The sequence below is a fragment of the Dendrobium catenatum genome, unplaced genomic scaffold (genome assembly GCF_001605985.2).
Source record: "Dendrobium catenatum unplaced genomic scaffold, ASM160598v2 fragScaff_scaffold_231, whole genome shotgun sequence".
Classification (NCBI taxonomy): Eukaryota; Viridiplantae; Streptophyta; class Magnoliopsida; order Asparagales; family Orchidaceae; genus Dendrobium; species Dendrobium catenatum.
The window spans coordinates 2,094,827-2,107,421 of NW_021318693.1; the positions used below are offsets into that span (position 1 = coordinate 2,094,827).

Consider the following 12,595-nt stretch of genomic DNA (forward strand, 5'->3'; position numbering starts at 1 on the left):
TTTCACTATATATTGCAGGAACGCTTGCCTTGTGGTATTGTATTGTCCAATATAAATCATCTCTGACAACCAAGTCTTCCATTCATTACTGCGATACTTATCTATTCATTACTGGTCAGGAGAGACATGTTTATGTTTACAAGTTATTGGCATCAGGAACATGGGAGGAGGATAAGTATCGTAATAATGAATGGAAGGATTGGTTGTCAAAGATGATTTATATTGGACAATACAATACCATAAGGCAAGCGTTCCCACAATTCATTTTGACATATTTATTCGCATGATTTTCTATGAATATTTTTAATAGAATGTTGATGCAGAGAGTGCACACATAATACGCATGGTGAACGCATGGTATACACATATATTACTCATAGTATACGCATAAATTACGCACAACATAATATTGAACACGTCCAGTACTCATACTATACCCAGAAAATCATATGTTTATTAACTATTAATACAAAAGCATACATTAAGTTACAGCTGCTACAACTGCTAATTTACAAATACTTTAGAAGAAGTTTTACAAAATACGCATGGAATACGCATATATTATGTCTTACATACGCAGACCATACGCGTATAATACGCATATCATACGCAAAAATACGCATAGAATACGTAGTGTTCTGCTTTATCGACGGCTCGACATTATTTAATACTGAACACATCCAACACGCATATTAAACCCTAAACGAGAGCTGTTCTCTTTGCCTTTTGCTTGGAGGTTTCTTTTACTGTGAGACTGCGAGTTGGGTTGCTGTCTCCTCCGTCCGACCGGCGCCCGCTTCTGTCCGAGGCTGCTGTCTCCTCCGACCTGCATCAGGTCATAGAAAAAATTAGTAAGAACTCGTTCACTTCCTATTTTTGCTCAATCAGAATGGTCAGAAATAAAATAAAGCTGCATCAGGTCATAGAAAAGATCCAGCATTGAAACATAGCACTAAGGTGGATGTAGGAGGCAGTGATAAAACATATGTCTATCTCAAATGTAATTATTATGATAAAGTTGTGAAAGGTGGTGTGACTAGGATGAAGGAACACCTTTCAGGTTCTCACAAGAATGTTGTTCCATGCTCCAAAGTTCCTGATGCTGTAAGGGATGAGATAAAGTCATACATGAATAAGTCTACCACATCAAAACATCTTGCACAGAAGCAATTTGAGGATAGAGTTGATGCTGGATCTTACTACGGGAGTGAGCGCAGCGTTAGGGATTCATCTTCTTCTATGAAGCCCATTTCATCTAGGGGTGCTAGAGGGCCTATGGATCATTATATAGTTGACACATCAGATGATAGGCCTTCTACTACACAGAATATGGCCCTAGAAAATACAAAGGAGGCTCGAAGAAGAGTGTGTAAGGATATAGGCAGATTCTTCTACGAAAATGCAATTCCATTTAATGTTGCAACATCACCTGCTTATTACAACATGATTCGTTCAGTTGGAGCATTTGGGAGAGGGTTCAAACCTCCAACCATGTATGATTTAAGAACATGGATTTTGAAGGAGGAGTTGGAAAGCACTGATAAAAGCATTGAAGAAATTAAGAAGACTTGGGCCCAAACAGGAGTAACAATTATGTCAGATGGGTGGTCTGATATCAAACATAGAAGTCTGATCAACATCCTCATTAATAATCCTTATGGTACTGTGTTTTTAAGGTCAATTGAAGCATCTGACCAGGTCAAAGATGCTGAGTTCATATTTAGATTATTAGATAGCATTATTGAAGAGGTTGGAGAACATTTGGTTGTACAAATTGTGACAGATAATGCAAGTTCTTATAAGGCTGCAGGTAATAAACTTATGGAGAAGAGGAAACATTTGTATTGGACTCCATGTGCTGCACATTGCATAGATCTCATTCTTGAGAAGCTTGGGGATCTACCTCAACATAAAAATGCACTCACTAAAGCCAAAAAAATAACCAAGTTTATTTACAACCACTCTTGGATTCTAGCTCTTATGAGAAAGTTTTCGAAGAAAGAAATTCTAAGGCCAGCCGCAACAAGATTTGCCACCGCATACTTGACCTTAGAGAGCATGCTGGATGCCAGACAACCTTTAGAGGCTATGTTCACATCTACACAGTGGTTGAGTTGTGCTTGGGCGAAGAAGGCTGAGGGAAAAGAGATTAGAAAGATTGTTTTAAATGACAGATTTTGGCAAAGTGTCTTATATGCCATTACAACCACTAGACCTTTGGTTCATGTTTTAAGGATGGTGGATGCTGAGAAGAAGCCTGCAATGGGTTTCATCTACAATGCTATGGATGAAGCCAAAGAGATGATTGCCTCCAACTTAGGAGGCAGTGAGGGAAGCTTTAGGGAAATTTGGAATATTATTGATGATAGGTGGGAACTAGAGTACCTACAACCAAGTACATACAAAGAGGAGAAATCGCTTGTCGACATTGATGATGAACTCACTGGTGTACATTATGTATAATAAGAGACTCAGAGATAGAAATTTGAAGAAAAAAGGATTAATGGATGATGAAGATCCTTTGCTTTGCGATGATGTGGCATCTGATGATGAGTGGTTTGTAGATGATGAAGTTGAAGTGATGCCGTCTGAATTACAAGATGAAGATTTAAATGTTGATTTCTTTGATGGTCTTAAAGCATCCACATCCATCACAACTCAAGAACAAATCAAAAAAGGTATATAAATAATATAGTTTTCTTTTCTTAGACTTTTATTAATGTATTACACTATTATTCATTATGATATTGTTCAAAAATATTTAGGGAAGAGGAAGATAACTAATAATGAGGAAGAAGAAGCTGATTGGGAGATATTGGACTCTGTAGGAGAGGAGGAAGAGGAGAGAGCAGTTCATCATAATGATGATTCAAATGAAGACCTCCTTAGTGATGACTGATGAGTGATGATTGATGACAGTGCTGATGTTTGATGAGTGATGACAGTGCTGATGACTAGTGAGTTCTTATGTGATATGTCTCCCTTATTTATTCTCAAAGATGTGATAAATAGCATTTTTATGTTTTATATATTATTTACTCATTAGTATATACAAAATTTATTATTTTATGTTTACGCAATTTTTTGATTTTGAGGCTTACGGCTCAAATCGCCTTGAGGCTTACGCCTCGCCTCACGAACGAAAAACGCCTCAACACCCAAATACATAATTTTAAACCTTGGTTCAACCTTTACAATCTAACAAGCTTCACAATTATATGCATATTCAACATCTTTCTTCATATCTAACAACTAAAAAAATCAAATCTTTATATATTTCGTACTACCTAGATGAATAGTGTAGTCTAAGTGATGAGCTTCTTGGAAAATTTCTTGTCTCAATTATGGATCACTAGGCACCCACTACTAAATTTATACTTAATAATTTCATTTGTATCAATAGAAATCTCCCATCTATTTCCTAACTGAGCCTTCTCAATTAATTTCTAATGAGCCTTCTCAATTAATTTCTAATAATCATTGCTAGTTTTTTAGCTTCTTTAATTCAATCCGCTAAATTTGGCCTTACGATCATCTAATACAAATATTCAATATTTTTAAAATCTCTGGCCTCTACTTGCAAAGATTTCATCTCCTTAATCTGCTAGACTTTTTAAAAAATTATCCAATTTACAACTCTTGTAGATTTGTGACTTAAAGCATGAGCCATAACATTAGTTCTTCCAGAATAATATTGTATATTTTTATCATAATCTTTGATTAACTCTAGTCAACTCTAGTCATCTTCTTTGCTTTAAGTTCAACTTTTTATATGTGAATATGTATTTCAATCTCTAATGATCAATAAAAATTTCACATTTCACCCCATACAAATAGTGTCTGCAAATTCTTTCAAAAGATGCATCGTTGTAAATATGAAATCCTTCTGTTCTTGTGGAATAGACAATATTGGTGCAACATTCAGATGCATTTTCACCTCCCAAAAGTTCTCATATTTCCTAATCCATTCAAATTTAACATTCTCATCAGCTTGGACAAAAGCATAGCAATTTGTTACTTAAAATCCTTTAACAAACCTCCTGTAATATCCAACTAATCCCAGAAAACTATAAAATTTTATAATATTATTTGGTGTAGTCATTCCAATATTACTTTCACATTTTGAAGATCCACTGAGATTCCTTCACCACTTATAATATTCCCAAAAATATAATTTTCATCAACCAAAATTCACATTTTTAAAAATTTTGCATACAATCAAATGTTCTTTAATGTTCCCAAAATTGCTCTTCAATTTTTGAATATATCAAAATATCATTAATGAAAATAATTCCAAACTGATTTATATAATCTTTAAAAACATGACTGATCATATCCATAAAATAGCAGGAGCATTCGTCAAACAAAAAGGCCTCACTAAATTTCAAAATGGCCATATCTAATTTTAAAAGTTGTCTTAATTATATATATATATGTTTCTTTCACACTAACTTGGCCATACCATAGCACATGTTAATTGATCAAACAAATTATCTATACATGATATTGGATATTTATTTTTAACTATCACTTTATTTAACTCTCTATAATTAATACATCTTCTCATAGATCCATCTTTCTTTTTAACAAAAAGCATGGGTGCACTCCTAGGTGAATTACTCAGCCTGATGAATCGTTAATCCATAAACTCCTACAATTGATATTTCAACTCCAGCAATTCTTTTGGAGTCATTCTATAAGAAGATCTATATATTGTCGATGCATCTGGCTGTAATTCTATCCAAAATTCAGCTCCTCTTTCAATTGGTAATCCAGATAATTATTTAGGAAGTACATCAAAAAATTTTGATGTAGCTGGTGTGTTCTTTAATGCATGTGCATCTTTATTTAATACTTCCGTTTTATCCAAGAACACCACTTCACTACTTCTCAAATATTTATCAATCTTTATTGTACTAACTAGAGAAGATAAAGCATTCTTATCACAAGAAAAATAAAATTACTTCTTATTGAGTAAACTAAACTTCATCATTTTCTTCTACATTCAATTGTGGCAAAGTATTTAACTAACCAATTCATTCCCAATATAACGTCAAAGGTCTAAATGGATACATATCTACAAAACATTTCCTACTTGCATATAAGCTATCTCAAAATGGCATAGTAACACATAAGGTAGGTACAAAACATACAATCTCAACTGGTAAGCTAGCACAAAATTCTTCATAAATAAATGATTGAAATGCACTAGAATCAAATAAAACTCTACCATATTTGCTGGAAATCAGAAGCATACCCATGACTATCTCCTCTAAGTCCTTGGCTTCCAGAGGTGTGATAGCAAATATTCGAACTTTCATAGGTTGATTGCTATTAACATCAGATATTTCTATTTTCAATTGAATTGATGGCTAATTTTGAAATTGAGTCTTTCCTGCCATGTTGTCTTCCAAATATCTCTTCTGTTGACCTTGTTCCTGATATCCCTGCAATCTTGTATTGCCTCTTTTCTCCACATGGTAATCTATCTTGTGATATTCCAGTTCACCGCATATGTAACACTGTGCAGAACCAACCAGACACTTACCAAAATGTCTTTTCTCATACTTACCACAGGCAGCTTTCTCAGTTTGAATTTGTTTCGGCTTTTTCTTATTTCTAATACTATTATCTTTCTTAAAAATCTTTCTTTAGCTTACCTATTGATCCTAATTAAAAATTCAGCTCATTTTTAATTCTCCTTGCTCTCTCAACTAAGACTGAAAATTCAATTATATTAAAGGATACCAATGATAATCTCAACAAATCTTTGAGGCCTCTTAAAAATTGTGACATTTTTCTTTATGAGTGCTGCATAAGGTGCACATTGAGATAGGGAGGTGAACTCTGCCATGTATTGTATGACTCTTTGAACCTTGAGTGAAGTTGAAGAATGTCTTGCAGTGCTAATATGGCAGATGGTGGAATAAACTAGTCTCTAAATACCTTCATAAAATCATCCTACTGTATCATAGTGATAGGCATCGATTCAAATTTCTCTCTATAATGAGCTTGTCATCATCTTTATGTCTCATCTTCTAGCACAAAAGTTGCCAGCATAACCTTTCTATTATCTAGACAAATCAATCTTTAGTTATAATTGTATCACTTGCTCCCTTGAATGTCGATAGCTTAAAAGTTTGAAATATTCTCAGATGTCTATCCACCTCACTTCCAAATTCAGATTTGATCCCACTGCTTGACGATGATTTCTCCGTAGATGTCATATTATCCACTACTTGGGATATAAAATTTACAATATCATGAAGCTCGACTTGACCTCATTAATTTTACTCTGAATTTTACTGGTGTTACAGTCATTTTCAATTTGCATTTCTTCTTTTGTAACGTGCCTAAATGAATAAACATTTAGTCAATGGCATTTCTACAAGCATGTTCATCTATAGATAATATATATTTATTTAATACAATTGATCGTATAAAGATTAAATTATATCATGCATATATCTTTATTCAACTCTACTAGTATGAATACCAAATTCAGTCAACTTACAGCTCTTACAAATCATATTCATTTTAATATTATCCTACTATAATTTCTAAATCAGATTATGCTTCTATCATAAATTATAATTTAAACCTTAGCTCTGATATCAATTTTAGTCACAACCCATTGTGACCCCCTAAGTCAACTTGAGGTGTAATGGAATCAAACAATCCAGCCAAATATATATTTCAACAACACCCATCATGAATTACACTCATCAGAATCAAGTATAAAATTAATCTGCCGAGACTATCACAATACATATATTGTACTCCAATTATTACATTATACCTCATGATTAAATAGTCAAAAGTATACATAATATTCATCAATAAAAAATACAAAACTTTTACTAAATGAATTTAAAATAACTTTGTACACACCCAAAAATTTTTCAATTATAACTTCCTTATTTGCCTTTTATTTACTCTCAAAACTGCAAAACCATAAGTAATATATATATATATATATATATATATATATATATAAGGTGCAGTCAATCACCAACATAAAGCTCCGATGTCACATTTTCTTTTTCTGTGTTATATCAACTTGCAAGCAAAATGCTTAGTAGATAAATAATTCTAATACAGGATTTAACATAAAAAAAACAGCAAATAATATGTATATTGGTCTTTCCAGCTAATATGAGTCATAAGAAAAAAAAATTATATATTCATTAGTTTTAAAAGAGAAAAGTTAGAAAAGAAAAAGATCATTAATAGCACGCGCGCGCACACACATATTATATATATATATAAAGAGCTAAATAAATTGCATCTCTTATTTAACAAATGATTAATGTATAAGAGTATTTAATTACTACATACAACAACAACAACATCAAGCCTTCATCTTACTACTTGGGTTGGCTTCATGAATCCTTTTTATCCATTGTGTCATGTTAAGAGTTAAATTTCATTTAAATCTAATAAAGAAAATTCATTTCAGATATTTTCTAACCAAGTCTTTTAAGGTCTACCTCTGTCTTTCTTAACATAGGCCAAATTTAATACATCTACTCTCCTAACAGGGTCATCAGAAGGCCGTCGTTTTACATGACCAAACCAAAAGATGGAAAATCAGCATGAGGCTTTGGTGAAGATGAGCAGTAAGTTGACAAGGAAATTAACGAGTTTAAAGCTAAAGACAAGCACGACACAAGGGAGACGAGGGCAAGTTAATGTAGGAGAGGAATCGGTTTGATAGGACTAAACTCTTATGAAAGTAGTAGAAAATAACCCTTTTAGCCATACTTTTACTTACATAAATAGAAAAATGTGATCCCCAAAAACCATTTAAAACACTTTAATATATGCGCACACACGAGTGTGTGTGTTTACATATACCTTACCTCTGAGTAGATACTTATATAAGGTTTCACAAACAAATAGCATCACAAACCCTTCGGATAACTTAGCAAAGAACACCAACATTTACACTCAGAACAATTAATGCTACTGAGAAGCCTACTTCTGGAACAATTTTCGAAATCTCTAATCCAAATCATAAGCCTTGTGTTTTACAAAAATTTCAAATGAAAATTTTAAAGCCCTTACAACTTTATATCATACATATATATCTATATGCAGCAAATAAGAAATTGACAGCAACAATAAGCAACAAATATTTGGCATGAAATTCCAGCCAATGCAAGGTCTGGGAAGAGATGACGTATGCAACCTTAACCCTATATTTTGCAAAGAGAAAGCTTACATGACTATCCCTTGACTGTCTACATGACATTATACACAATCAAGATAACCAGAACACTGCTCCAAATCTACCCACAAAATGTTAATGTTTCAAGGCAATAAAAGAATTCCATCGAATCAGTGAATCTGAACTGCCTAATTACCACTTCTAGTTTAAGTATTAGAACTAGTTCATGTATAATCAATAGAAATAGTTTAGGAAACTTAAAAATTTTAAGTATATGGAAGATAATATGGGAGAACCAAAAAATATGCTTCAAGCAGCCCAACTGCTTAGATGTCAAGAACCCACATAGTGGATAATAATCAAAAGGCAACAGCCCGGCTCGCAGACGCACCAACAAGTAATAATTGTGAAAATGAAAAGTCAAGAAAACTGCTTTCACGACCACCAAACATCCACATACCAAGATATGCATCTGCTGAACTGCACAGAGCTTCCCTGCTGTGCTTAATTCATCAGTCGCAGGTACTCAGTCCAGGTACTTGCCTGAAGATAAGCAGCTTCAGGAAATAGTAAAAACTATTTTTGCTCACAAATGGTAGTATCCTGTATTGATAAAAATATAACGAGAGGAGAAAACCTACCACTATTTTGGAGCTTTGGCAAGCTTTTACAGCCTCCAGCCTTAGCCCTGAAACTGAAAAAGGCATGGGGAGTATAAATATCTCCTCAAAATGAAACACAAGATAGTTCCAATTTGTGTGGAAAAACACAACAGCCCTCGATCGTTTTGAAAAGCTAGCAATATTTCAAAAGTAAAAGCCAAAGAAATATACATAAAAAGTTTTAAAGCACTAATTAAAATTTCAGAAATATGAGAAAAAATAATAAAAAGAAACCTTCCTGCTATAAATATGAGTGATTAGATTATTGAAATCACCTCAAACAAGAGGATTGGATGGTCATTAAGTGTTAATCACATTAAAATAGCTAAGCTCTTCAAAACCATGCCATGAAACAACAAAATTGGAAGACAGAATCTCCTTCTTGAAGCATTCATGATTAAAATCAGAATTTTACAAATAGATGGCCTGAAGTGAACAAGGTGAACAAAATTGAGATTATGAGTGTGCATATAAGGCAGATTCCCTCAGCATTCTAAATGTGTTCAACATAATCAAAAGCACCAACACAAGCTCTACGAAATTATTTATTAATTTGATCCATCCATATTACAAAACAAGGCACAAGAACTTCTTGGAAATTCGATAAGATTTAGCAAGTAGCATTATAATCATCATAATCAACTGATCAACTGTACCCATTTAACGACAAAGCATTCATTGCTTTAAAGTCATTCAGTTACAAGAAAAAAAAAATTGTTGTCCACCTTCACATTTAAGAACTGCCATCAAACCCTAACTCCATCAAAGAATTCTATTAGAATCAAATTAAAATTGAAAAAAAAAAAAAAAGACAAGGCTATTGAGGATAAAGGATTCTTTAATGCCTAGGCAATGGATTGCAAAGAACTACGATACATGTTCTACTAAACTTCTAGTCGACATCAAATGTTTTACTTCAGATAGGTGCTCATCATTTGAGATGTTTAGAGCAAAACGGAGGTTTGTCAACAATGATTCTTGGTCCCAACTTAAGGAACCACATGCATAAAATGACCTCAAGGTGGAACGGTATGCATCCAACTCCAGCCAATGAATTGCTTCTGCCACTTCGTCTTCTCTAAAATGAGATGGTTCAGCTGGAGAGCCGCAAAAGGAATCTGCATCATCTATATGACCACATAGTTCTTGCTTCTGATTGTTCTTATGATAAAGTCGCCTACGTAAACCATTAATCACACTACAACTACCAACAGAGGATGCTGTACTCTCATTATCTGAAAGGTCTAAATTCACTACAAGCTTAGGTCCAGCATTAGCAATTGGATTGTTGGAATGCAAGCCTATTTGACCAAATCCAACTGTTTCATGATAAAAGGCAGCATTCATGTGTTTTTCACCATAAAAGTTTTGCGGTGAATTAACAGCATCTACCTTTTCAAATAGTTGGTTTGTCAGATTCTTCTCTGTAATCCTATAGCATCTTCCTTCGTTCTTAATTTGTTTCTTCTTTCGAAACACCCGAACATGTGGATAATCAGGAGGTCCACATTCCCGCGACTTTTTCTCCACTCTTCCAAGAGACTTTTTATGCCATTGATCCACAAAATCACAATATTTTTCTGCAGATCGATCAAGTTGCTCACATTTTTTCTCCTCTACAGATAACCTGGGTATTTGACTGCTCAACTTCCGCCTTTTCGACCCGCTACTTACATCTACATTCGTGCATTTCACATAGTCCTGCGGACAAATGGATGTGCACAGAAAACATTAAAATCTTCGTACAAAATACATTGCCCAAAAGAAAAGCACGGAAGTAAATAAAGAAAATTGTTTACTAGATAAATGGTATGCATTCTAAAACAATTGAAAATCATGATGAAAAACAAAGAGAGAGAGAGAGAAAGAGAGATGACCAAGCCTACTTTCTCTAATGGAATCCAAAGGTTGTCCTTCCAGATCTGTGGCATCCTGAGTAGACAACAAGGAGAAATAATCTCCTCAGAAGATCCCAAGAGCCTTGTAACAACCATTTTAAAATCAAAAGTCCTCACCACTTCTGCAAGCTTCCACGAGCCATGGTCACATACCTCCACAATATCAGCAAAAGTCCAGTTTTTTGCCTCAACAGGAGGGGGGCGAGGCCTAAGCGCTTTCCTTGGCACTTTGTTCATTGACACAGCTTTCTCCAGAGGGCAACTATCAAATTTAACCACATAGGTATGACCATTTCCTGATAAAATTCTGGCAGGTCTCCAGGATCCCAAAGGCTCCTCCCCTTTTTCCAATACCTCCACCTCAGCATCTTTCTTGCAAATCATGAGTACAATTATACCAAGATCTAAATGCAAAACCCTGATAAGAAAGGAATTGCAACAAAAAATTATTAAATATAAATAAATCAATTTTAGCAAATATTATACGCCTTGAAGTTAGATGGAAATTGAAGACTTCATCAAATATTGAGGCAATTTAAAAAAGGGTAAAAGAACCAAACAAAAAATAAATAAGTCAGAAAACAAAATAATAAAAAAAACCATTCGGGATATAATTTGGTCAACTAATGGAACCACTTGCCGAAATCAATCGAAATTCACATATCGGTGAAAATAAATCCAGGGATTTGAATGTTGACTGAATCAAAGAAGAACAATCACGGATATTTAAAACTATTAACAAACAAGCTTCTATACTTCTATCCTGAAAAAAAAAAATCACAAATCGACTTTCATCTTAGAAGGCCCAGAAAAATTAAAACGATCAAACCTAATGGTTACAGGTACTGCTTTTCTTGGAACAGGAAAGCAGGAAACATCAGTCAGACTAAAGCCCAAAAAAAAAATTTAAAAACGTTCAGTTTTGTCATCATCTAGGTATATTTTATCCACTAAAATCCCTAAAACTCAACAAGACCTAACAGCCATCATATCTAAAGCTTCGGTCACTACCAATTCCAAATGTGAATAACAATAAAGTGAAATCAGTCGTTTAAAATACAGATGCGTAAAAAAATTGCCAATTTAATCAAAGACAATAGTAACAAAAATCTATCCGCACTATTGAGTCCATGAAAAACTACTGTTTCATAAGGACGCAGGAGAATCAGCACTGACCTCTTTAGCGAAAAAAAAAAACTAAAAATATCGCACTTTTGTATCAGTTTATCTCTTCCCTTTCTTCCCCAAACACCAAAAAATTCTTAAAACTTCGTTCCCAAAAACTTGTTGAGGGATCGGAGAACAGGGAATCAGTACTAAGGAAGGACTACAGATATGAACTTATGAATCTTCTGATGATTTGATCATCACCGTCCGATCGTTTGCGAAACACACCGAGTTCTCGCATTTTTTTTAGATTACGTGGACGGCGTTTGTTGATTTGAGGCGGCTGTTACTTTCCACTCTGCCAAAGAATGCAATTTGCGTCTTCCCCTCGTTGCTAATCTTCCAAGGCAGCATCATTGATGGAAGACAAGCACAACAAACCTATTTTTCTTTCTTTTTTTTTTTTTTTAAGAAATAACTTAAAGGATTTATGTATAGTATTGAACATGTGTTTTTTTATTGATAAATTGTTTAAATCATTAATATTATTAGCATAGTTATTAATGTGATCAAAGTATTAATTTCTATGTAATTTTAGGAATCTAAAAGTTATTAAAAATTAAATTTAAAAATTTTGGAGATTATTTAAAAATTCTGTTTGGGGCAGTTTTCTTACTGTTTTATTTTTTATGATCATAATCACATTTTCTATTTGGCCATTATTTTTTCATTGCTTTTAAAAAAAATTTATGCTGCAA

General features: G+C 33.7%; 3 protein-coding genes across 5 annotated transcripts; 2 read left to right on the forward strand and 1 right to left on the reverse strand.

Annotated features, from left to right (window-relative positions):
* Positions 1–1,041: 1,041 nt before the first annotated feature.
* LOC114579187 lies at positions 1,042–2,305 on the forward strand. Its single transcript, XM_028693083.1, has 2 exons — positions 1,042–1,810; positions 2,235–2,305. The coding sequence occupies exons 1-2, from the start codon at positions 1,042–1,044 to the stop codon at positions 2,303–2,305; spliced, it is 840 nt and encodes a 279-aa protein (XP_028548916.1).
* A 103-nt stretch (positions 2,306–2,408) lies between these two features.
* LOC114579192 lies at positions 2,409–3,125 on the forward strand. The gene is made up of 2 exons (XM_028693108.1): positions 2,409–2,678; positions 2,766–3,125. Exons 1-2 carry the CDS (start codon positions 2,432–2,434, stop codon positions 2,897–2,899), a joined length of 381 nt encoding a protein of 126 aa, XP_028548941.1. The 5' UTR covers positions 2,409–2,431; the 3' UTR covers positions 2,900–3,125.
* Positions 3,126–9,491: 6,366 nt separating this feature from the next.
* On the reverse strand, positions 9,492–12,272 carry LOC110104232. 3 transcript variants are annotated; one of them, XM_020833247.2, is made up of 3 exons: positions 12,102–12,272; positions 10,710–11,148; positions 9,492–10,533 (listed from the first exon to the last, which is right to left on the reverse strand). In XM_020833247.2, the coding sequence occupies exons 2-3, from the start codon at positions 11,112–11,114 to the stop codon at positions 9,700–9,702; spliced, it is 1,239 nt and encodes a 412-aa protein (XP_020688906.1). In that variant the 5' UTR covers positions 11,115–11,148; positions 12,102–12,272; the 3' UTR covers positions 9,492–9,699. The 3 variants fall into 3 exon arrangements, with proteins under 3 accessions (XP_020688906.1, XP_020688905.1, XP_020688907.1); XM_020833246.2 differs by having other exon boundaries at positions 11,907–12,271; XM_020833248.2 differs by having other exon boundaries at positions 10,719–11,148; positions 11,907–12,266.
* Between the last annotated feature and the right edge of the window lie 323 nt (positions 12,273–12,595).